The 27,161-nt window shown below is 41.6% G+C and overlaps 1 protein-coding gene across 2 annotated transcripts in view; it reads left to right on the top strand.

Moving 5' to 3' along the window:
- The window catches only part of HDAC7 (histone deacetylase 7), a 1,116,899-nt gene that overhangs the window by 980,067 nt on the left and 109,671 nt on the right, over window positions 1-27,161 (top strand). For both annotated transcript variants that reach the window (XM_044083872.1, XM_044083871.1), the window contains exons 16-17: window positions 19,733-19,840; window positions 24,965-25,020. In XM_044083872.1, coding sequence (XP_043939807.1) covers window positions 19,733-19,840; window positions 24,965-25,020 — 164 coding nt within the window. The remainder of the gene's footprint in view (window positions 1-19,732; window positions 19,841-24,964; window positions 25,021-27,161) is intronic.

Below are 27,161 nucleotides of genomic sequence, written 5' to 3'. Positions count from 1 at the left end.
ACATTACAGGTTTTAAAAACATGAAGTAGAAGTAATGATTCTATAAATATAGAAGGACCCGTGGCCTTGCGTGCAACTGTGCTACCTCACGTGGAACATTGCAGTTTAAAGCCAGTTTTAAAATCTGTCCCTTTAAAACACTGAAAAGGCAGTATAGCATGAAAGCGCTTGTAAATTTGTTTTTTAGATTTTTGTTAAATAAAACCTTTCTTCGTGGTTCCTGGTTGTTTGTGCTCATAAAGCTTTAGCTAAAGTAGTTTAGTGCATGTAGATGAGGAAGTGTATTGTTTACCTTTGAAGGGTGTACTTGCTACGTCATAATATTTATTTGCGTTCCACATGATAATGGTGAGGTGGTATGTTGTTTTATAGGGGCACAACAGCTCTGACTTAAATCCAAAACGGAAAAGAAAAATAATTTGTATGCATACCTAGCTGGAAATAAAATGGTAACTCAAAAGATTTGCATACATCTGTTGTATCGTGTATATGCAGGTGCAAGTCAGGGAAGACATTTAACATACCAATATATGCTTTAGTTTATGTAAAAAAAAATATATATATATCTCTCTCTCTCTCTCTATATATATATATATATTTTTTTTTGTAATAAGGAGGAGATATACACATTTATTATAACCAGTTACCAAATCAATATCTTTTACCTTTTGCTGGTGTAAGTGATCAAACCTTCTAAAGTAGTCAGAGCGTATTGTATTTCCTGACGTGTAATGAGGTAATCAAAGCTAAATACATCGTTTTTCTGATTCGCTCAAGGGGTTTCAGAAGAATTTTGCAAGAGCTTGCTGCATATATTGTCATTCAAGCTGTCCTGTGATTTGCTTAGTTTGTTTTTGTTCCTAGCTGCATTTGAACTTGAGTCTGGGAAAACATCTCCATCCCCCAGCACACATACCCATGATGGCTCCACCGCCCACCCCCCCAAGGAATGGGACACAGGGACTCAGTGGAGTTTGCTTTGATCCTGACAGTATGATTGAAATTGGCCTGGCTAGGGGGGTGTAGCATGCGTGCCTAAGAGCCTCACACATGGACTTGATCATGAGTCCAATTCTGAGGTTTTCCGGCCTGCAGTTTCCTCGTGACATGAGCCTGATTAAAGCAAGCTGTTCTCAGAGAGAATCAACTCAGCCCGAAACCAGTAAGTTCCTTTACAGTTTATCCTCCTGTTTTGCATCTTTGATTGTTTCTGTGCTCTTTGTGCCTGTAATATTTCTGTTAGCAGTGAGATAAGAGGGCAAGAAAAGCAACCCTTTAGTAGCTATGACCTTTGATCTTGTTTTATTTAGAGTATCACAGACAGAAGCTAGAATTCTGAGCATGCTGAGCAGTGTCACGATTACACTGTACATAAAAACTGTGACATAATGATGTTTAATCCAGTACAAATGGTTATCTACCATGGAGATGGAAGAAAGATTGCAGTCAGTGAAAAGCACCCCCACACACACACACACACGTGTTTGTCTAGGCATAAACAGATCTGCAGTTAATTTTGTCTTATTTTTAACAATGATATTCAATGAAATGCATACCAAGCAAGCATGATTTCCATTTGTAAGCTAAGAACACATTTTCCTTTTTTATCATTTTGCTAGCCAGTTATGCCAATTAAACCACTTAAATTTTTCTTTTTCCTTTAAAGGGGAGGTCTTGGAGCATAGTCTGTCACAATAAGCAATTGGGAAGAGAAGGGATTCAAACCCACTTCTCACAGTCATGCTGAGTATCGTTAATGGCAGAGCATGTTTAATGTTCAAAGAAGTAATTGTAATCCTTGAAAGTCCAGAAAAGTAACTGTGAATAGGGAGACATGCACTGTCTCCAAGATTCAGTATGTCAAAGTAGGGTTTCTGTTACATTATCGAACTTCCAGAAGGTCGAACACCAGATGCTCGAACTTGGAAGATCGAAATGTGATAACATCTAAACATCAGAACAGCGAATTTTTTCCCAGGGAAAAAATTCGCTTTTCCGAAAAACACACACACAACACAAGCACACCAAAAACCTTATAAACCTACACTAAACCTTACATACACAACTATCTCTGCACTAACCTTAACCCAAACCCTAACCCTAAGGTCCATCACTATCGCACAATTACCTTACCCGCACCCTAACCCTAAAGTCTGTCACTATCGTACACTTACCTTACCCGCACCCTAACCCTAAAGTCTGTCACTATCGCACACACACCTTACCTGCACCCTAATCCTAAAGTCCGTCACTATCGCACACTTACCTTACCCACACCCTAACCCCAACGTCCGTCACAATCGCACACTTACCTTAACCCATTCCGTAACTTTCGCACCACAGTGGAGAAAATGTCAAAGCCGCAGAAACGTTCAAACGAATTCTTTCCCTGGATAAGAATTCGGACTTCCACGGCTTCAACATTTTCAACTTTCGAACTTCCAAGTTTGAACTTCTGGTGTTCGACATTCTGGAAGTTCGATTAGGTAATAGGAACCTGTCAAAGTACCCCCCCTAATTTGTAGTGAAGTGACTTCAGAGTTAGTATATATAAGCAACAGGGTGTGGGTCACAGCGCCCCCCCCCATACACACCTGGGGATGCAAGGAGCGAACCCCTCCTACAGAAACATTTGAAAAGCATAATAGCATTTTTCAGAATGTATTGTCATAGTGGTTGAATTACAGTTTATTTTATGAAGTTTGGGACTCCTACTGTTATGTCTTAGACCTCTAATAAGGTTTAGGGTTTAGGCTTATGTATGTAGGGTTTGTAAGGGTCACACATTAAAATTCTAGAACCATCTCATGATGAAGAGGCAGGTCTTCCAGCCATGCCATTGCTCCATGTTCAGGAATAAATTTAGAGGACTGCTCGAGTAGGGTAAGAAAAAAAAATAAATGGCCAGTGGTCTGCTCTCCCCTTTCTGTTGTTGAGTCCTTAGTGGTCACTGCCACATTTTGCCAATACATTAAGTTTTGAGTTGGTGACAAATGATGCAGGATCCCTCAGATATAGCTTTCAGCTCATAATGGTATATTAAGTGGAATGAGCACGGTGCATTGGTCACTCTGCCATGGTGCCATTGCACACCTTGTCAGGGTGATGTGAGCTACAAGGATCTATGCACAGGAAGGGTTGGCGTACATATACTTTTGTATGGTGTTAAGGAGGACCCCCGAAAGGCATACTAGATGATAGACAAGGAGGTGAGAAAATCTGCTGTGGATAGACCTTGGGGAAAAAAAAGATTTTTGGCTTTACTGCTTTTCTGTCTTTTATCACTTTCTTTGTGACCACTACCTGTCATATTTTACTCTCCCATTTATGTTGTATTGTTCATGCATCCCCTTGCTCTATACAGAAATATCCCATTTGTGTACACTTTTACCAACTACTGCATCTTACAAGTCTCTTGATGGAAATCTAGGACTTTGTGCCTAATATTTGGAGTATAATTTTTCTTTTTTCCTTTTTATTCTTAAATGTGTGATACATTTAGAATGATTTCCCTTTACAAATATAAATGAATACTCTCAGGTTCTTTGTTAACAGTATCACTATGTTAAGTTCCATATCGGATGCTGTATCTACTGTAACTTGTGTTGTATATATTGTTTGTCGTGCTGTACTTACCATAATTAATGTTGTATGTACTGTCACTTTTTGTGCAACTTTTCTCCCCGGGCCTCCACCGAAAATGGGCTGTGCCCAGTCGGACTTTCCCAGTAAGCAAACATAAAATAAATAACTATTGATGACTAATTCTTCTTTTTACAGTCAGACCTTTTGAGAGACTCTTGTTTCCTTTTACATCCAGGAAAATAAGGAAATTACATGTGATTTGTTCAGTATGCAGATGAGAGCTTTTGGGCTTCAAACCCAATACAGCACATAATCCATTATCTTGTACTTGTTGTTGTAACCCTGAATAATGTATATGGTTGAGAAACCTGAATAGCCCATCTCCTAGGTGATAGTGCATTTGCTGTTACCAGGATGTAGATCTGAATTTCTTGTGTTTGTGGTTTGAGGACTGTATGAGATTTGATTTGTAAACCAGCTTCCCTGTGATGACTTGTTAGATGTATTTGCATTACAAGAAACCTGGTAGAACCTAATTAATGCACAAACATATAGTTTTTAGCTAATGGAATTTAGAACTGATTCCACTATAGTTAAAAGCAAATGTGAATATCAACCCTCCCCAACACACACACACACACACACACACACACACACACACACACACACACACACACACACACACACACACACACACACACACATGTACACAGGCAAATACAGACAGTCATGTTTTTTTGGATCTTAGCTGCTAAAAATGTGCTTTGCAGCTTGTGGCAGTATGATTAGCTTATAAGGTCTGTGAGGATCCCATGGCAATCTGAAATAATTTATTGTATAGTATTGCATTCTGCTTTGTAAACATTGCTGAATATGATGAATGAACGTACACACTGCTTATTAATGAAGAGTCCATGTGGAAGCTTGTCTGTTTTTGTCTTACCGAGTTTTTGTTTTTATGTCTAATTCTGGTTGTTTCTTCACACCCCAGGTGAACTTACATGGCCTTGAATACATTTTGATTGTTTTGTATAGGTGTAAAGAAAAGTAAATGTATGCACATATGGTGTAAGCATGTGTAATATGTGCATGTGCGTCTGTTTATAGCATTTGTATGAAATGCAAGGCTGCTTGGCCCTATGTCCATTTACAGCTTGTCAGCCCCCTGTTAGACCTTGCCTCCTTTTTCAGGCAGTAACAGGCCAGCCATACAAGACTGAATTTGTGGATGTCCTTCAAGGATGCAACTGCAGTCCTGACATATGTGTTGTCCTGCCTCAGGCAGCCCTTCGGTCGGCCGGATTCCAAAGTCTGGGTCCGGCGTCGGCTGATGTCGCTCCTTCCCCGACGTCAGAGCGCCTGGGGTATAAAAGCGTCAGCCGACGCCATCTTCTTCAGTCTTTCTTGCCGCGCTGCGCCCGAAGCAGAAGCAGTTCGCAAGTGCCGGTCGGCCAGCTCCTGTGTTTTCAGCTACTGAAGTCTTCAAAAAAGCCAAGTACCTCGTTGGGGACCTTTTCTTGCCTCAGCCGATGTCAGATAAAACTGAGAAAGTTAATAATTGCTTAACTTGTGGGAAATAAATACCTCATAAGGATTTCCACTCTTACTGCCTACCCTGCCTAGGCCCAGAACACAACGTCTCGGCCTGTACAGCTTGTGCTTCTTTCAATAGACGCACTCTTAGACGTCGGTCAGAGTTTGCACAGGATTATTTTGGCGAAGATTTCTGTTATATCATGCCGTCGGAACTTCCGACAGCACATTTACCTAAAAAACGGAAGGATAAGGACCGACACCCGCGGTCCACGGTCTCGGCTGACACCACGCTTAGGCCTACCGCGAGTGTCTCGGTCTCTTCTGAGCCGGTTTCACAACCGCTACAGACCGACGACACCGCCCCACCGGTTACTTCGGTACTGGAGGCCAGCTCGGTGCCGGTTTCTGTTCTCCCCTCTGAGACCGAAGCCCAGGATATTTCTGACACCATTCCAGTGGATAAGACTACTCCAGCACGTGGGGCTGCCAGGCCTCCAGTGTCTATGTCCATTAAGGCCTACACACGTGCTAAGGCTGCCAAACAGGCTAAGTCTCTCCCTCCAAGATCTGTTTCTCTGGGATCCACATCTGGTTCTCAAATTTTAAGTTTAGCTGAGGACCTTATTTCTTTAATTAGGGGTTCTCAGCCACATCCAGATAGAGGATCTCAGCCGCCTTCTGTCAAGAGGCCTAGGGTTGAGCAGGTAGATCCCCAGTCCTCCGATGAGGCCTCAGATGATTCTGCACATTCAGACTACCAGGAGGAGGCCTTCCCGGCCTACGAGGATTCTGATGCGGAGGAATCCATTCCCTCTGCTTCTCCTCCTGAGGAGTTTTCCTTTGGGGAAACCCTTCATTCCATGAGGGAACACTTCAAATGGCAAGGCCAAGAATACTCAGATTCTAGGAAAAGGTTAAGGGAATTTTTAAAGCTACCTCAGCATAGACTCTTAGCTATCCCTCCAGTTTTAAATGTTTTAGATGATGTGTACTTAGAATCTAGTGTTTCCCCTGACTCCCTCCCCCCTGCTCCTGTCAAGCCAGACAGGTACTACAGGGTCCCAGACACACATCAATTTCTGTACAAGGGCCATACTGCTGACCGTGAAACTATTTCTCAAGGGCCTAAAGGGGTTTCCTCCACTACTGCTAAGAATCCACTTCCTTCAGAAAGAGATTCTAGAGCTTTAGAAAGGTGGGGTAAGAAAGTATATACATCTTCCACCCTTTCTATGCGAGCATTAAATTGTCAATTTCATATGATTCAGTATCAGGAACCATTAGATAGAAAGGGGTTACAGGAATTGGTTCATAATACTCAGCAGGTTAGCAACCATTTCCTTCAGTGTGGATATGATGCATTGGAAGCTTCATGTAGAGCAGCAATGACAGGTGCGGTCATACGCAGACATGCTTGGTTAAAGGAAAAAACATTGCCAGACCATGTGAAAATTAAGCTTTTGGATGCACCACTAGCGAAACATAAGCTATTTGGTGCTACTGCACAAGAGGTTTTAAAGAAAATAGAGGAAAAGGCAAAATCAGTACAAACAGTCAAAGATTTCCTCCAGGTACAGCCTCCAAGATTCAGCAGGAATTGGCCTTCTAAGCATTGGCCCTTTTCAGACACAGAAAAATTTCAGAGAGGCAAAAACAGATGTGGCAGAGGTAGAGGGCAAACTCGAGGCTCCTACAGAGGACGTCAATGGCAGCCTCCGAACCAGAGAGGTGGGGCAGGACCTTCCACTGCTCCGCAGGGACAATCTCAATGACTTGACTTTGACTCCGCCATCCAGCGCTCAATTAAAAGCACCTTTGGGCAGAAAATTATCTTTATTCTCACAAAATTGGCACAATATTACAAAGGACAAATGGATACTGGACATAATAGACAAAGGATACAGATTCCATTTTCATACACTACCAACAAGACATGGCAGGCCAAACCTGCCACCAAATCAAAGGGCAGAGGCACTCAAACAAATAACAAACCTACTTCATATAAGAGCGATAGAAAAGGTTCCTTCTGCAGAACAAGGCCAAGGATTTTATTCAAGACTGTTCCTTGTTCCAAGAAAAGAAAACCAATGGAGACCCATTCTGGACTTGTCCGCACTGAATACTTACCTTATTGTGCCAAAATTCAAAATGCTGACTTTACAGCAACTCCTTCCCATGCTGGGCAAGGGGTCTTGGCTGGTAACTCTGGACCTCAAGGAGGCATACCTGTATGTCCCAATCAGACAAAGTTGCAGAAGATACCTCAGATTTCTTTCAGGCTCAGAGCATTATCAATTCTCAGCATTGCCCTTTGGCCTATCTACTGCGCCCAGAGTGTTCACGAAATGCCTGGCATCAGTAATTGCACATTGCAGACTTCAGGGGATACAAATATACCCTTACCTGGACGACTGCCTTATACAAGCGGACAGCCAACAAGCCTTGTTAAAAAACTTGGGCTATGTCATTCACCTACTGCAGGCCTTGGGATACACAGTCAGTATTCAGAAATCAAGTCTCGTACCATCCAAACAAATACCTTTCCTGGGTGCCACACTGGACACAAACACCCAGATGACGTTTCTGACAAAAGAAAAACAAAAACAATTACCAGAATACTTTAGAAAATTAGCAACACACACCCAGATGACTGCAAGGAAAATCCTACAGGCCCTGGGTTTCATGGCATCTTGCATTCTTCTGATTCCTCACGCAAGGCTGCATATGAGGAAACTACAATGGTATCTAAAAAGTCTATGGTCTATGGTACAGCTACAGCCTGGAAGCATTGATCCCACTCATTCCATGCCTTCAAAAGGAATTTCTGTGGTGGGCTCAAGCAAGCCAGATAAACAAAGGTCTGCCTTTCAGCAAGCCGCATACAAGTCAAACCATAACAACAGACGCCTCAGACCATGGATGGGGGGCGCACATGGAGGGCAGATGCATTCAAGGACAATGGACACAAAAAGAAAAGCACCTGCACATCAACCAAAAAGAAATGCTGGCAGTGATACATGCAATCAAGGCCTTGAAAGTTCATGCATCAGGGCCATCTACTAATAAAGACAGACAATACCACAGTTATGTGGTACGTAAACAAGCAAGGAGGTACCCATTCCTACCCTCTTTGCAGACTGGCAATGAATCTCTGGGATATTTCCTACAATTGAAAATAGAGCTACAATCCCAGTTTGTACCAGGGAAGGACAATGTTCTGGCGGACAGCCTAAGCAGAAACATCATGGATCCACACGAATGGATGTTGCATCCAGACATTTTATTACAAATAACTCAAGCATGGGAAGGCCGGACATAGATCTTTTGCCTCCCACCTTAATCACCATCTGAAAAGTTTTGCACAAGGACATACCATCCTCAAGCATGGAAGGTGGACGCTCTCCTTCAGTTGGAACTCTCTAACACTATATGCCTTCCCACCTCTTCCTTTGATGACCAAGGTGTTACTAAAGATCAAGACAGAGCAACCGAAAGTCATACTGATAGCTCCAGACTGACCAAGACAACACTGGTACCCACTGCTACGAAGCTTGACACACACCAATCCGTGGCTCCTTCCTCAAAGGCCACTTCTTCTGACACAGCACAACTACAGGACAGTACACCCCAGCTTAAAAACATTGAAGCTGACAGCTTGGAAGATTCCATGACTATTCCTCAGGATACTCTTTCCAAAAGGGTAAAAGATATCATCCTGGAGGCGCGCAGACCTTCCACTAGAAAAACATACTCAGCAAAATGGAAGAGATTTCTCATCTGGAACAGCAAAAAGGGTCAAGACCCATCAGTGATGAGCATCCCACAGATCCTAGAATATTTGGCTGAGATGCTCCACAATGGCCTTTCATATTCTTCCATAAAAATACATGCTTCAGCAATATCTGACAAATATAACACTGATCTGCCTGTATTTTCTCGCCCATTGCTAAGACAATTTCTAAGAGGTATAAAGAACATCAACCCTCCAAGGAAACCACCAGTGCCTGCATGGGACCTCAACTTCATGCTGGAAAAATTAACTCTTCCTCCCTTTGAACCAGCAGCATCTTCAGAGTTGAAATTTCTGTCTTGGAAGACAGCTTTCCTTCTGGCAGTAACCTCAGCAAGAAGAGTCTCTGAGCTACAGGCCCTACAGGCCCTTATGTCAATACAACCATTTCTCATTTTTCATCAGGACAGAGTTTCTTTGAGAACCAATCCGTCATTCATGCCAAAGGTGGTATCCAGGGTGTCCCTGAATCAAGCTATTCATCTGCCTACCTTCTTTCCCAATCCTCAAAATAAAGGAGAGACTTCTGCACACCTTGGACATACACAGACAGTTGCTACTACTTGGACAGAACTAAGTCTTTCAGAAAATCTGACCAGCTTTTTGTTGCTTGCGCTGCTGGATTGTAGGGAAAAGCAATTTCCAAACAGACAATTTCTAAATGGATTGGAAATTGCATTCGATTCTGCTACTCTTTTCATGGGAAAATTGTGCCAGCTGATATCAGGCCACATTCCACCAGAGCTACAGCCACCTCCACAGCCTTTTTAAGAGGAGTGGCAACAAAGGACATTTTAGAAGCTGCTACATGGAGCTCCGTGCATACATTTTCCAAGCATTACAACCTGCCTTTATATTCCAGATCCAGAGCAGGGTTTGCTTCTGCAGTCCTGCAGGGCATTTTAGCTACACCATCTTTGTCTTAGTGCCTACCATCCCCAGGTTGGCTATGGTATTCAACCCATATGTCAGGACTGCAGTTGCATCCTTGAAGGACATAGTACAGTTTTGTACCTACCATAAATGTAGATGTCCGATAGGTATGCAACTGCAGTCAGGTTTTCCCTCCCTCCTACCCCTCTGTGGTACTCTTTTGGGTTTCTACCCCTCATTTTAGCTACCTGGGGTAATCTTTTACGGTGTATTTGTTTTTATGTTGTTGTACTTGTCTGGAATTTTTTCTCTATTTTCAAAATTTAGCCTTCCTTAGAGGGCACCTGGCATCTGGGGCAAGAAACACTGAAGAAGATGGCGTTGGCTGACACTTTTATACCCCAGGCGCTCTGACATCGGGGAAGGAGCGACATCAGCCGACGCCGGACCCAGACTTTGGAATCCGGCCAACCGAAGGGCTGCCTGAGGCAGGACAACCCATATGTCAGGACTGCAGTTGCATACCTATCGGACATCTACATTTATGGTAGGTACAAAACTGTACTATACCCATCCAGGTGTCCAACTCCTTTTTGGTCCAAGAAACTGTGTCACTTGGCTTAATTTGTAGTGGAAGTTTATTCCATAGAAGGAGTAATCATTGTATGACAAAGCTGTCTCTCCAGTGTGATGTTCTTCGTTCCACATTGCTGCAGTCCTTACTATAGGGTAGTCCGCTGTCCAGTCGGCCCGAATACCAGAGTATATGGCTGACGTCGGTCAGGGCGCATTAGACTGACGTCAGTACGTCAGGGTACTAATGCGCATGACAGACGTCATATCCTCAGTCTTTTTTGCCGCATGGTCCGATGCAGAAGCAGTTTTGCGAGTGCAGGTTGGCGTTCTGAAATATTTCCGAAGCCGGAGTTTCAGACCGAATCAGAGTTGGCTAAGTACCCGTTGGGAACATTTTGTTTTCTTGCCTCAGTATTTAACCGGATGTCAGAAAAAGTGAATAACTGTATTTCTTGTGGGAAACAGATACCTCATAGGGATTACCATAACTTGTGTATACCTTCTTTAGCGCCTGAGCACGACGTTGTTGGATGCCGCTCTTGTGCTAGGTTTAACAAACGCACTATTAAGAGACGGTTAGACTGTGCCAGGTTAGTGTTTGGGAAGCGTTGCAATTATAAAATGCCGCCGGATGCTCCGCCCGCTTGGCCCAAGAAGCGGAGGGACAAAACAGCGAAGCCTAGGGCTGATGAACCGACAGTCCCGGACGTCGGTTCTTTAGAAGGCTCAGTGGAGCCAGAGGTTTTGCCAGGAGTTTCTTTGGAGTCTCAGGCAGAGACTTTACTGTTACAGGATGTGCCTTCTCAGGAGGTAGGCCAGGCTGAGGGGGCCTCTCAAGTAACTGTTCTTCCCTCTCTTCCCAAGGTAGTTAGAGCCTCTCCTTCTGTTGCCAAAACTTCTTTGAGAGGTAGGCCAAGTTCAGCTTCAGTGGGGGCTTCTCCTAGCATTTCAGGTTCTGTGCCTAAGAAACATATGCTTAAAATGGCAGAAGATTTGATTACTATGATTAGAGGTTCTATGCCCCCTCCTGATAAGAGGCCTAGGGTGGAACCGGAGTTTGATAGTTTTGAACAGTGTTCAGAAGCTTCTGAGTCTTCTGTGGAAGATTTGCAGGAGTATCCTCCTTATTCTGATTCTGATGTGGATGATTCCACTCCTACAGCTTCTCCTCCTGAGGATTTCTCATTTTCGGAGACTCTGCATTCCATGAGGGAGCACTTTAAATGGGAAGGCCAGGATTACTCTGATTCCAGGAAAAGGCTTAGGGAATTCTTGTTTTTGCCCCAGCATAGGCCCTTAGCTATACCTCCTGTGTTGAATGTGGTGGAAGATGTTTTGCAGAGGCTTCCCTGAACCCTGATTCTTTGCCTCCTGCTCCTGTTAAACCTGATAGGTACTATAGGGTGCCTGAAGCTCATAAGTATCTTTTTAAGAGTCCTAGGGCAGACCCGAAACTGTTTCTCAGGGACCTAAAGGTGTTAAGGCCTCTGTGGTTAAAAACCCTGTTCCCACTGATAAAGAGGCAAGGGCTTTGGATAGATGGGGAAAGAAAGTGTATACTTCTTCCACTTTAGCCATGAGGGCGTTGAATTGTCAGTTTCACATGCTTAAATATCAAAATTATCTCCTTTCACAACTGAAATCTAAGGTGGATGCTTTGGCGGAAGGTATTGAGTGTAAAGAGTTGCTGGATTTAGTTCATGTGTCTGAACAAGTGGGTAAGCATTCTTTGCAATGTGGTTTTGATGCTGTACAGGCCTCCTCGAGGGTGGCTGCCACTAGTTCTGTTCTTCAGGCATGCCTGGTTGTGGGATCAGAATTTAGCTGAGCATGTTAAGACTAGGATTTTGGATGCTCCTTTACAGTCGGATGTGTTGTTTGCTTCGCCTGTGGAAGCAGTTTTAAAGAAAATGGAGGACAAAGCTAAGTCTATGCAAACTGTTAAAGATTTTTGCAGGTGCAGCCACCAAGTTTAGTAGAAATTGGCCTACTAAGGGATGGACATATCCTGCTTATGATTCCCAGTCTAGGGGTAGGTCTAGACGTGGTAGGGGCAGAGCTCAAGGTTCTTTTAGGCCTAGAACAGGAGTTCACCTGCTCAGACTTCTGGTGAGGGCAGGGGTCAGTCCTTTCGTAAACAGACCCAATGACCTGCCTTTTCAGCTGCCAGTAGATTCTCGTCTGGCAGCTCCTTTGGGAGGAAGACTGTCTCTTTTCAAAGAAAATTGGGATTTAATTACTCAGGACAGATGGGTGTTGGATATCATTCACCACGGTTACAGGTTTTATTTCCATACATTGCCCACTTTCAAAGGCATGCCAGACGTTCCTCCTCCACAAAGGAAAGAGGCTCACAAGCAAATTTCTCTGTTACTCCAAATAGGGGCCATTCAGCCAGTCCCTGTATCAGAAAGGGGCCTAGGATTTTATTCTCGCCTGTTCCTAGTACCAAAGAAGGGGAACACATGGAGACCAATTTTGGATTTATCTATCCTCAACACTTATCTGGACATTCCCAAGTTCAAGATGTTGACGTTACAACAGCTTTTACCTCTGCTGGGCAAAGATCACTGGATGGTAACTTTAGATCTCAAGGAAGCTTACCTTCATGTGCCTATAAGACTAAGTTGCAGGAAGTATCTGCGTTTCGAGCTGGAAATTCTCATTATCAGTTCTCTGCATTGCCCTTTGGCTTATCTACTGCGCCCAGAGTATTCACAAAGGTTCTGGCTCCAGTGATAGCTTACTTCAGGCTACAAGGAATTCAAATCTATCCTTACTTGGACGACTGCCTGATTCTGGCTCAAGAAAAGGAAGACCTTCTACAGCATCTGAAATATGTTATAGCAGTGCTAAGATGCCTAGGGTATTCTGTGAACGAAATAAAGTCCAGTCTAGTACCCTCTCAAGACATGTGCTTTCTGGGTGTGAGACTGAATACAGCAGCCCAGATGGCCTTTTAACCCCGGACAAACAAAAGAGTCTATCCCTTTACTTCCATCAACTATCTCATCAGTCCGTGCTGACTGCAAGGACAGTCCTTCAAGCATTAGGGTTCATGGCATCTTGTATTCTGGTGCTTCCCAATGCCAAACTGCATATGAGGAAGCTGCAATGGTATCTCAAAATGTATGGACACAGCACTGCCAGGATTTGGACACTGTCATTCAAATAATACCTTGCCTTCAAAAAGAATTTTTGTGGTGGGCTCAGGAATGTCACCTAAACAAGGGACTCTCTGTGACCCGGCCAGAGGCGAGTCAGATTTTAACGACAGATGCCTCGGACATTGCTTGGGAGCTCATCTAAATGGAAAGTGGATACAAGACAAGTGGCCTGCCAGACTACAGCATCTACATATCAACATGAAGGAGATGTTAGCAGTCCAGTTTGCATTAATGGCTTTCAAGGAGTTACTTCTTCCAGGGCAGGTGTTGATTCTAACAGACAACACAACTGTCATGTGGTACATCAACAAACAAGGGGAACACATTCTTATCCTCTATGCAGGCAAGCAATGATTTTATGGGAGACTGCGCTCAGCTTGCAACTAACTCTTCAGGCAAGGTTTCTGCCGAGCACAGAACTCCTTAGCAGATGTGTTAAGCAGACAAATCATGGATCCCCACAGTGGAAACTGGATCTTCATGTATTTCAGAAATTGACAGTGTCATGGGAACTCCAGACATAGATCTGTTCGCTTCTCCACTAAACCACCAGCTGCCAAAGTTTTGCACAAAGGGGTTTCATCACACAGCTTGGAAAGTGGATGCTCTTTCTTTCAGTTGGAAAAATCTTCATGTGTATGCCTTTCCACCTCTGCCTCTTCTTCCAAAGGTGCTCTTAAAGGTCAGACAAGACAAGCCAAGGATGATTTTAATAGCTCCAGATTGGCCTCGGCAACACTGGTACCCACTACTAAGGAGTCTGGTAAGGAAGCCTCCATGGCCTTTACCTTTGATTCCACACCTGTTATCTCAGAAGGACGGTCATCTGCTCAATGTCAAGCTTCACTCTCTTCATCTAACAGCCTGGCATATTCTGTGTTGAAGCACAGCAGGTCTCAACTTCCTCAACAAGTTTTAAATGTGATTATGGAAGCTAGAAGACCTAGTACAAGGAAAGTGTACGCAGAAAAATGGAAGAGGTTTTTATTTTGGAGTACAGCAAAGAATTTGGAGATTTCTGAGCCTAATTTGAGTGTGGCTCTTCAATATCTTACTGAGTTATTGGACAAAGGTTTGTCCTTCTCTTCCATTAAGATTCATGCTGCAGCAATTTCAGCTCATTATGATTGTGACCCACCATTGTTTTCGCATCCTTTGTTCAAGCAGTTTCTTAGAGGGGCAAAGAATATAAGACCCCCACGAGAGCTCCTACTCCTGCTTGGGATCTCAATTTTGTGTTGGAAAAACTTACTCTACAACCTTTGAGCCTCGGCTACTGCTGAATTGAAATACTTGTCATGGAAGACTGCTTTTCTGTTGGCTATTACTTCTGCAAGAAGGGTGTCTGAGTTGCAGGCCCTTATGGCAGTAGAGCCCTTTTGATTTTCCATAAGGATAGGGTATCATTACACTAATCCTTCCTTTATGCCTAAGGTGGTTTCTAGTGTGGCTTTAAACCAAACTATTCATTTGCCTACTTTTTATGCAGACCCCAAAATAAAGGGGAAAAGATTTTGCACACTTTAGATGTACACAGGCAATTGCGTTATTATTTAAGCAGGACTAAAGATTTTAGGCAGTCTCAGCAGTTGTTTGTTTCTTTTGCTTTGAGTTCAGGGCAAGCCTGTGTCAAAACAAACTATTTCTAGGTGGATTGGCTTTTGCATTGCATTTTGTTATTCCCATCATGGCAAGGAGATTCCAGCTGGGATTAGGCCTCATTCCACTAGGGCTACTGCCACTTCAACAGCATTTCTAAGGGGGGTGGCAACTAAGGATATTTTGGAGGCAGCTACTTGGAGTTCAGTGCATACTTTCTCTAAGCATTATCACCTTCCTATCTACTCTAAGTCTAGGGCTGGTTTTGCCACAGCTGTTTTGCAAGGCATGTTGTCAGCTCCTGCTTCTTTTTGATTTGCCAGCCTCCCTTACCTCTGCTTTGGGATTCTACCCAATAGTAAGGACTGCAGCAATGTGGAACGAAGAACATAGTACAGTTTTGTACCTACCATAAATGTAGATGTTCGAGGATCCACATTGCTGCAGTCCAATTTACCCTCCCTCCTTCCCCTCTGTGTTTAGGGGTGGTTGTGTAGGTGAGGTTATATGCTGATATTTTTGTATATATTTTTGTATATATTGTACATATTTTTGGTGCAGGTATTTTGGGCCTTGTCTTTTAGGGTCTTCTGACATCTGGGGCAAGAAAAGACTGAGGATATGACGTCGGTCATGCGCATTAGTACCCTGACGTACTGACGTCAGTCTAATGCGCCCTGACCGACGTCAGCCATATACTCTGGTATTCGGGCCGACTGGACAGCGGACTACCCTATAGTAAGGACTGCAGCAATGTGGATCCTCGAACATCTACATTTATGGTAGGTACAAAACTGTACTTTTTGCTTATTTGATGACATGGGTTTAGATCCCTGTTTCTAGTGCTAGTGAGACTGTCTGATTTGTGGAGATGTAAGATATCTTGGACCACTGGATCCCTAATGACCTGAACGACAAGACAGACATCGCTCCTAAGGAATCTACATTCGTGTGCGTGTATGTGCGCGTGTTTCTTAGTAGCTTGTAATACCGAAGGCATTTATGAAGATGGGATATAAAACAGATTTTTAATTTAATTTGTTACCTTCAGTTAGTTACTATGAAGTCCGTCCTACATAAAATCGGTACTGTGTCAATTATAGGTGGTATTGAGAGACATGATGCATACTATGTAGGGCCACTGCACAGAAATAATGCAAGGAAAAGGCCACGTTTTGATTCAGCGAAACCGCTACAGACCTGGACTGCACAAGTAAACGTTTTCTGTGCGTCAGATACAAAAATGTCACGTAGGACATTTGAAGATGACCTTCACAAAATAAATGCAAGTGTTAATGCAATTCAGAACTAAACATAATGCATGACAAGACCATCATCTTTGTTGTTGTTATTGTTTATTATTATTATTATTATTATTATTATTATTATTATTATTATTATTATTATTATTACCATTATTATTATTACTGAAAGTATTTAAATTCTTAGCCACTTACTATTTTACTGGAAAGGAGAACAAATTCACAGTAAAAAGCTGTAGGGATAAGTCAGTAGAACCTGCATTAAAGGAAAAGGTAAGTAAATGACAATATTGTCCCCAAGAGAGGTTAAACAAACTTTTCTAAAAACATGGAACTTTAGGGATCTTCTGAAGCATGTATCAGTTTTGTGTGCCTAGAACTGGGTATTTCGATTAATCCATCAGAGCAGCACAAGGCAAGCAAAGGATATCCTTCTAGAGGTTTCCAAATGGGCCATTGAAACGGTTTGCACCCCCCCTACCTGAAGATCTGAAGGACCTATCTTTTAGACAGGTTGGATCAATGTTCTACAGTGTCTAAAGGATAAGAAGGAAAATGTTATAAACTAATCTGGCAGTGTCTGTTAGCAAGTGTATATTTCACAGTCCTGAGGAAATATGATAAAAATGATGGTTCTTCGCCGGCATCCTTACCACAGATTTCTGCAGTCTTACCTGATCTGCATCCCAGTGCTGTGAGGTAAAGGGTATTACAGTAATCCAGACTTGAAATTAGCAGTGTCTGAACCTGAACCACTATAGCTAAGTTAGGTGCTGGTGATTTTTTGATCAGGGAAATATTATTTAAATAAAAGTAGGAACTCCTAGCAGTAGCTGACACTTCGTCTTTAAGTATGAGCCTAGGAGAGGAAGATAATTATGTAGAGCAACATGCATCAGCAGTATGCCTGACCTTTTGGGTATTAAGTGTATGTCGATTGTACAGCATCCACTGTAGATAGTCCCCAGGCAGTCTCCAGATGCATTAAAGTCGTGCACTATATTTTGAGCAGAGGGGAGATGAGTATCTTTAGCAGGTGGTTGTTAATATATACCTCTCCACTGAATGAGCTAAGTGACAGCATAAACAGTACAAATAATAGTGGTGATAACCACACTCTGTAGTCTGTCTCTTGTAGTAATTAACCCTAGAAACCCAACTGCTTTCTGTGAGTGATCAGCAAGGAAAGTGTCCCACCAGTCAAGCACATTGTTGGTTGGTGAACCCATAGTACTGTCTAAGTTACTCAATTAGAACGGCATGGTCCACTATATCAGACGCAGTTGAGATTGGAAGGAGGATCAGAAGGATGTACATAACCTGCGAGTTCTGGCAACGAGAAGGTTATTAACCCAAAACAAGGCTGTTGCAGACAAACCTGGGTTAAAGAAGTCTTGAGATGGAAGACGGAAATATTACACTTGCACATAAACTTATTTTTCAATAACCTTCATTGTGAAAAGAAGTTACTTTGGGCAGTAATTCTTGTAGGAAGTGTAGATGCATCCAAAGACCGCCTTTTGAGTATGGGAGTCACTAACTCTTGTAAAATCAATTGAAAGACCCACTTCTCTGAGAGAGGATTCAACAGTTTAGAGAATGACTTGTCCCAGAGTATCAAGGTAGGATTTGATCAGCCTAGTTGAACCAGGCTCAAATCCACTAGTGGTAGAATGCAAACATGAGCTAGTTCATGACGTCATCCTAATCGATGAATCCAAATCCTAGGTAAAAGCTCAACATTCATTAGCAGACTGTTTGCAGTCTACTGTTTTCACAGTATGTGCAAATTACAATTGATTTTGGTAACCTTATCTACAGAAAAGCATGTGGCATCCTGAATTGTTTCAATGAGTAGTAAGACAGGCTGGATTATACCACCTAAAAGAGCTGTGTTGAATGATTAGAAGCAGCAGGAATGTCATTGGACAAATACATTTTCTTCCATGAGATGTATTTTTGAGAAGTGTGTAAGTCCCTGCAGGTATGCTTCTATCGTAAATCCAAGGCCATCAACACAAATGGCATTACTGTACAGTTCCTAAGATGTACTAGGTGAAGGCAATGCTCAATCCTGCTACCATGTGGGCATAGCTTGTGTTTTTATCATAAGGATCACAGCTGTAGTATCCCTCAATGACTGGGACTTACTCTTAAAGAGATGGTCACCTATTTAGTCAGATAGGTCACCTATTTAGTCAGATATCTGGAGCAGTGAACATCCCCAGAATGTTGGTTTAATGTTGGCTTACTGTGCACAGAAAAAAAGTGAAAAATTCATCTACTGTAACTCTGGCTATAATTGTCAAGATAAGTCAATGTAGTATGTGGTTAATTTGAAAGATGCTATATAAAGTTTTTCTTCCTTGATTTAGGTGGCTAGGCGCACTACCGTATTTTGTTATACTCTAATTATGCTCTACGTCAGTAAGATGTTATTGAGGATGGGTGACTGATTTATCCAATAAGTTGCTACTCAGACAACTCAAGATCTAATTCTCACTCTGTGTGTCCCATCTCTGGTAAAAGATGCTGTCTAAACGAACAGTATGACACACTGAGTTTTCCAGTGCAGAAGTGTTCATATCACTTGTTTTCAAATACTGTAATTTAAAGCTGCCATGTTCCCTTTCCAAATACAAAGCACTGCAGAAGAAGTAAAATAATGAACCAAAGCACAGGTAATTCCCTCTTTTTTCTGTTGTACGAAAACCTGGAATTGTTTACGTAACTTAGAGCTTCCCGTTACTCAATCTCCCATGAAAAACATTATTTTTTCTACTGATGTCTGTTCATAATCCTGCTTCTTTTTTTCCATTCACAAATAATTTTTTCTCATTTTTTGTCTCAGGCTTGAAAAAATGTCAGTATTGCGTTCATAATACTTCTATGATTGATGTAACTGTATTCAGAAGACTGTTGTTAGAAGAACTTTATTTCTACTTATTTGTTAACAAGTTAAGCATAATAGATGCACCTGCAGTTTTCAGGTCCAGCCTGGAAACCGTGTCTGATGTAGTGTCTTTCTCAGAGTCGCACAATTGAAGTAGAAACAGAGAGAATCGTACTCAGGATTACAGGGAGAAGTTTGCTTGCAGCTCATATCCTTAACCCTTTGTGGTTAACTGCCAGCCTATATACTGTCATACATTTTTGGGTTTGGGAAAGTGGAGATATAGTGCACTTACTTTGCACATAAAATTTTAGAAGTTTAATCAAAGCCTGTTTATCGATTTGGTCGTAGTGGATGTAGACTGTTAAGACTCCTTGTTCTGTGTGTATTTCACAAGTAAGTGTCACTTTGCTTTATGTGACAATGTGGTATTCTTTTTTTTTTTCTTTAGGTGGATAGTGACACAATCTGGAATGATCTACACTCCCCAAATGCAGCTCGCTTGGCAGCCGGCAGTGTTATCGAGCTAGCATTTAAGGTGGCTACCAGAGAGCTAAAGGTAAAGTGATGAAAAATGAAATCCAGGACTTTCATACTGGTTGGTCTGAAGCAGGAAAACAGTAGGCCGTGTGTGTCTATCTTCTAGCATAGCCTAACTTTCTGAACTTGAATTTAACAGGATTGCATAGTAAAACTGATGTGTGTCTTAGTGAAAAAAGTCCTCACTTTTGACACTTACATTTATTCTTTTACCAGGCTGTTGTCATAGTATAAGTCATTCACTGCTTTCTGTTTAAGTGCTGAAAAAGAGAAACTCTGCACAGAAGTTCCTTATTTAGTGAGCGTGTTTCTACCAATAGCTTTACTTTTCAAAGCTGCTTTGGGACAGCTTGGAGCTCTTCTGTATTTGATTGTGCTTTCCGGAAGCATTTCACGTTGTGCAGCCTGAGACCTCCTAGAAGAGGTCTGTCTGGCAGAGTAAGGTTGTTCCTTTCTTAACAATGACAGAGCTCTGTGCTTGAGGCAGAAAAAACTCAAGACTGCACAACAAAATAGATTTCATCCCCTTTCAAGGACCAAGGGCACCCTCATGTAGTACTTTGTAGTATTCATTGCCCAGTGATAGTCATCTGTCGTATACATAGGTTCAAAGGTTCTTACTAGACTAACTACCACTAGGGCCCTTACAAACCTAGCCATGCACCCCAAACTATTTGGGTCCCGAGTATCATGCATGTCTATATGGGGGGGGGGGCATGTTAGTAGGGAGGTCAACTGGATTTGAACCTTGCATTATCTGTTTTCATTCTCTAAGATCATTGCACTTACAGTTTGTGCCACAGGGAAAGTATACTGAAGAGCTACTCCAACACTGGTAGATCATTTTGATAAATTGTAACTTCTATTTGCTTGGAATTGAAGTAAAACATATATATATATATATATATATATATATATATATATATCAACCACATCGCCACAACAGTCAGGAAATCCTTCTATGTGGCACACCTCATCACTGAGGGCATTTCATGTAGAAAAAAGGAGGTCATTGTCCCACTGTACTCATCCATCATTAGACCCATTATAGAGTACAATGCCCCATTTGGTATGTACCTCCCAAGACATCTGCAACAGCTGGAAAGGCCGCAGAAATACCTCACTAAAAGAATCACAGGCCTAAAGCAGATGCCCTATGCTAACAGTCTAAAAAAACTCCAGCTATACTCTAGCATATCGTCTACTCAGAGGTGATCTCTGCTTAACGTACAAGGCCATGTCAAACCCTGAGCTGTTGGACATGGTCCACTTAAAGAAATCCCAATCCCTCAGAGCCACATGCTCCAGGGATCTAAACCTTGTCATCACAATTAACAAAACATGCTGGAGGGATAGGTTCCTGACCCAGAGACTCCCCATACTCTGGAATAGACTGCCCATACATGTCAAGCAGAGCGCCTCCTTGGCCCTCTTCAAAAGGAACCTTGACGATTGGATGGGGGATAGGAAATTCACCCCGGGGATCACGTCAGTCTCCCTGCTAGACAGGGGTCCAGGGAAGTAAATATTATGGGAAGAAATATCCAGGGACTTGTTATGGCTAGGCTTGTATAGGCACTAGGGCCGATAGCCTAGTACCAACCTATTAACCGATATATGTATATATATATATATATATATATATATATATATATATATATACACACACGCACATGTATTGTAGATCTGTCTGTCTATCTATCTATATATATAGATCTATATATATATATATATATATATATATATATATATATATATATATATATGTGTCAGTGGGTGGTGCTATCATTTCTTGGCATTTGAAAAAAACGAGCGAAGGGTAAGCCAATAAAACTCACTGAAAACTAAAAATACCCTTCCAGTCCAATGCCAGCTGACAACAATAAGCAAATAAAGCTCAAAAGACAAAAAGTAGGTTAAGTGCTTTCATTCGTTTAATCAAAAACTTCCTCAAAAGTATCTTTGCTTATTAGTATTTGTAATGTTGATTTTTTTAGTCATAATGTTGTATTTATCACTGATTGGAGCACATTCTCTAAGCTAAGACAGATAGAATACAAGGAAGAGTCTATAGAACCACTCAGCGAAGACTTAACACCCCTATACTAAGTGATTATTTTTTTTAAAAATCCATCATAGAGAAAAATGTATGCCCCTTCTGCCTGAAGGCTTAATGTTCTCAAAACTGATGATGATTCTCACATTTAAGCCTTTCTGTGATGTAAGTGTAGTCCTTATCCCTTAGAACCATCCATTTATTTTTGAAGAAGTGGTAATATTTCATAAAACATTCTGGTCCTCAGCCTTGCCCAGTTACTCCATCTCCAACATGTCCTCTGTCTTGCTCAGAAAACTGCAGATATAGTTGTTTCAACCTGAAACTTTTGCTCTAGTTAAATGTCTATAGTGCCATTTGATTTGACCTGTTTCTCTCTATGTACCACCAGAGAGTCATTGTTTCTTTGCTAACTGTATCAAAAACTTTGCTGCAGTTTAATGCAGAATTGTATCTTTGCTATTCTGTTTGGGAAGTGAGTTAAGGAGTCCATTTCAGACATTATATTGAGGGCCAGTCAGTTGCCTGCCTCAGTTAGCTTAATACCACCGTGACATTGCTTCCCAACCAATCCAAGGATGGCAAGAGAAAGGGCTGCAATCCTTCACGCCACTTGAGGCAGCAGGAACAACAGAAGTAAGGTTTTTGGATGTCTGAGTAGCCAAGAAACCCACCCAGCCCATCCAAAATCAGCTCAGTATGGAATTTAACAGTCCGTATACCTTTCTTCCTAGGGTCCTGTAAGTGGTCGTCCTGCATGCCAAGCATATTGTTGTCCATTACACCTGACAAATAGAATTTTCATCTTCTGGAGCAGGGACATTAAATTGGAGCTAATTCTTTGTCAACTGTACTACCTCCAAATGTTTTTATGATTGACCTACACTATAGAGTCCCTGCATGAGAAGGAGTGTTCCCAGCAAAACAAGCCACAGAACCAGTCCCTTTCCTCAAGAAAAAAATAGTGCTAACTAGATTTTTCTTTGGTCTGAAAAGATGGGAGGTTTTCATTTAATTCCTGGCTTAAAATGTTTAAATGCTTTTATCCAGTGCAAAAGTTTCTGAACACAAGTGGTCATTTTTATGGTGTGTTAATAAAAGTGGTAGAATCTTTCCTACTGCAAGCATAGGGAAGTGCTTTAGGTATGAGGGATAGTGTTATCCTGATTGAAAATAGGTGGTTTAGGAAGGCATGGCTTCCTTTCTGAATGCTGGCAGCTGAGGAACCCATTTAAATGTAGATATTTCTCTGGAAGAGCAAACCTGAACTTTAGTACTTCCTTTCTGGAATACTCCGTCATCTGTCTCTCTGGGCCTTAGAAACCACAGCAGCAGCACATAAAACCTTTACTGTAATTGTTGTTGTTGGGCATGTTAGTAGGTTATTGTTGTGTTTTGTTAACTGGACCAGAAACCAGGTTTTGTCTCATTTGTTCTGCAGGACTGTTTTGTGTATATTAAAAGTCTTTTAAGTTTAGTTTGTCCTTTTATTTTCGTTAAAGGAATTTCAGTATACAAAACTAATGTGTACTTAGAGAGCTTTTAGTCAGTGTTTGATGTCTTCCTAAGAACTAGCACTTTCTTCCTTCCTAATGTGGTCTTGGAGTTTTCGGAGTTTTCCATGAAACATTATGACTGCCTTCTGGCTTTATTCCTTGAATCCATAGCAGACTTAAATGACCGCTTTATACTTTAACATCAGCAATACTTGCTACTTATGTCATATAAAAAGGAAAGCTCTCAGTTCATTTATTTTATACCAGATGCTTTAACTATTTGGTCATTTGTATTACTATTATATATCTCAAACTGGGGTGTTAGCATAATCTCCAAATCTGCAAAGTTAACTCATTTAGAATGATGGCTAACTCTTGTATCTTTTTATCCATGATGAATACCTATGTTATAGCTTGTTAGGTTTTCTTTTCACACTTTTTTTGAAGCACTACCACTCAGCCTTCCATTCTAGGAGCCAACTTGGTGATGCTTCTTGCTGGGTATTTGTCAGCAGCTCTTTGTCATACTTTTTTATCCCCCTTTCTTGACCTTCTTTGACTACATATGGCTTAAGAGTTTATCGCATTAGCTACGCCTGCTTCATAGGTCCTCAGAGTAGGATATTAAGAGTTTATTGCATTAGCTACGCCTGCTTCATAGGTCCTCAGAGTAGGATAGTACTGATACCCAAATGATCACTTTTGTGTCGATGTTCAGGACAGAGAGCTTTAGAAGTGGCGGCAGTGTTTACGGCCCCCCCATCCCCATGCTTTAGTTGTGGTTGCACCCTTATTCTTTATACTTGTGAATATATTCTGAGATTAAGACACAGGTTCAGTATGATTTATGCTCTAAAGATAGCTAATAAGTGTTTCTTTCTTTCTTTCTGTGAAGATGTACTGATTTGCGAGGGTCTCAGAAGTTGGTTGTGAGCCTATCTCTTGACCCAGATATCGCAGAGAGTTTCTGTAAGCATGGATACCAAGACTTTTTTTTTTTTTTTTTAATCAGGTGTAAAGCAAGCAGTACTAAGCTCACTGTTTGGAAAACTTATTTTCAGAAAGCTTTCCCAAAAACTGACATTGTTAAATTCGTCACATATCAGAACTTCGTGGTATCTTCTGTGACACGTTGCATATGTTGCTGTTGTATAGCTCCTGAAGGAGACAATTTATGGCATTGTTTTAGTGTTTACAGATGTGATATCAAACTGAAGAATGCTAGTAAAGAAACCCAGGCAGAAATTAAAAGTAAGGAGGTTTGGGAAGTGGGACATGAATGTCTGCAATTCCTGTTAAGATGCTTTGGTGTGATACACATGAAAGGAAAAAAAAACTCATTCAGTGTAAATTTCTGAAGCAACACAAACAAAGTAATCAGTCAAGAAATGCATATTTTATGTATTGATTATGAGCATTTACTGATAAATAATTTCAGGATTCAGGAGTTATTTGTATTTGTTACCTTGATGCTAGACCAGCTGTCAGTTATGATTTTTAATAATGAGCAGAGAGCAGTGAGGATTTATGTCTGATTGGACTGCAGAGAAGCTAACATTTTCTTCTTTTCTTTTACTTTTAACTACCGCAGAATGGTTTTGCAATTGTGAGACCCCCAGGACATCATGCAGATCCTTCCACGGCCATGTGAGTTAAACGCCCATTTCTCAACTTTTGCTTTAATGAAAATCATGTTAAACCTTGCTTCTCAGCGAAGTGCCAGCATACATTGCTTAGAGCTTTTCTTCAAACTGTTAGTGCTGTGAACTGATTTCAGGACATCAGAGCTCTCCGCATAAACTGTAGCGCACTTGTCATTCACCAGCAGCATTGATCTGCTGTGTTTGTGTCACAGCACCTAATAGGCTGATGGATGTCATTGTGTATATTATTGTTGTAGTATCCTTTGTTGTCCATTGGAATTAGCTGCAGTTCGACATCTACAGTTCCAGCTGCACTTCCAGAACTTTCATAGATCCATCCCCTGCATAGGAAGCTGGGTTGACTTTTGGCTGAAGGGGTGAACAATTCATGCCCCAAGTAACATGCACCCCACCTCTAAGGCACAGTAACTTGTGTACATTTGGGTTGCACGGCTAGGTTCATAAAGGCCTAGTACACACTGTCTTCCTTTCTTGCTGCAAGAAATGACCAGTCATCACAATGTCTAGAAATTGGTCCTTTACAGGTGACTTCCAGAGATTACGTACTAAGGGTAGGAAGCTTTTTCAATTTTTCCGTGTTCTGACTAATTAGTACTTGTAACATATTATTAAATGTTACTCATTTTGACAGATTTTTTTTTCTGAGGCTTCTGACATTTGCCTGCAGAAATAAAATTCCACCCAAGAAGCATCAGTGTTTGTTTTATTTGGGGGGGTGGCTTTCATTATATTGTGAAGACTGTTCACCTTTCAGTAAAAAGACTCTACTCAACGTGTGCCCATGATTTTCATGCCATTTATAATATAAAATCCTTCTGGCACTTGGACATATGTATCCTTCCTGCGGGTTCTCATTCCAGTGGTTTGAATACTAGGAGATCTCCCAGAAAAATTTGCACACACGCACACAAGTGCAGATATCCAAGAAGCATTTGCTTAAAGATCCATTGGGCAGAGACTGGGGATGCTGTATCTATCCTGACATTTCAACAGAGGACTGAAGTCATAAGTTCTAGTGAGACACCTGCACCTCCTTGTCCATTCCCAGTTACCCCACCATCAGTGACCACATCCTGTCATTTTTAGCCTCTTTGAAGGCACACAGTAGGCTAGTTTACTTTCAGAAATTGCTGCCACATCCAGGCTGGATACCAGATTTCAAGTGCTTTCAACAGACCTTGATTATCCACAGTTTTTAACCTGTATCAGAGAAGTGTATCCCTCAACAGTAAATCTTTCCTGTCACCTCAGGGATAGACATCTGATGAACATATGCTGCCTTGCAGGCGCACCCACCCTGGCTACTGCCTTGTTTGACTGCAGGAAAATCATGGAGGAGTACATAACCACTCACCACAGGATTAATCCCTATGTGTTTCATCTGTCATCCATGAAAGTGCCTGTCCATCAAAAAACAGTACAAATTTCCCTGCCTTCAGTGCTTTGGATTCTAGTTTTGATTAGGAAGATGTAATGTATTAAGTCAAATGCTTCTTACCTTCGGGATGTGAAACTGAGGGTGAAGAAAGTGTTTCAATGTGTAATCCCCTTAGGGTGATGTTTTCTTTAGAAAATTACTGAACACCATGAAGGAATACTTTTAACTAGGTGCCCAAGGATGGTTTTAAGACACAGAAATCACGTGGTTCTTTTGCATTTGAATGAAGCAGGAGCAGTGGCAGTTCTGCAGTGTTACAAGCATTCATGGACACGTCTGAAGGAGTACAATCAAGTTGTGCTGTTTTTCTCCTGCAGAAGCTGCACCCAGCTTTGTCAACAAGTCCTAGTATTCCACAAGGTGGGATCAACATTTACCTTGTGGCAGAGGCTTAAACCATGGTTCCAAACATTGCTGGATTCACAATCTTTGAGGTGGTAACAGTTTCATGTCTGCATTAAGTCGTTAAACTGGCTTGAAGAAATTGCTTATTTTGCTATTAACTGCTTACCTCCTCTTTTCTCTTGCCGAAGCGTATTATTTTCGGTGTTTCCAAGTTTTGCTTCAGATTACATTTTTTTGTAAAAATGTAACTTGCTGTAGTTCCCTTGTTTACCATTAGCATTTAATTGATGGAGTCTGTTTATTTTTTATTTTTACACAGCTGTGATTCACACCTTCAGCTC

This window comes from Protopterus annectens, chromosome 9.part0, assembly GCF_019279795.1.
Source record: "Protopterus annectens isolate FY-2018-M chromosome 9.part0, PAN1.0, whole genome shotgun sequence".
NCBI classification, from domain to species: domain Eukaryota; kingdom Metazoa; phylum Chordata; order Ceratodontiformes; family Protopteridae; genus Protopterus; species Protopterus annectens.
Note: the sequence above shows the minus strand (reverse complement) of the source record. Positions and strands in the feature narration are given on the sequence as shown.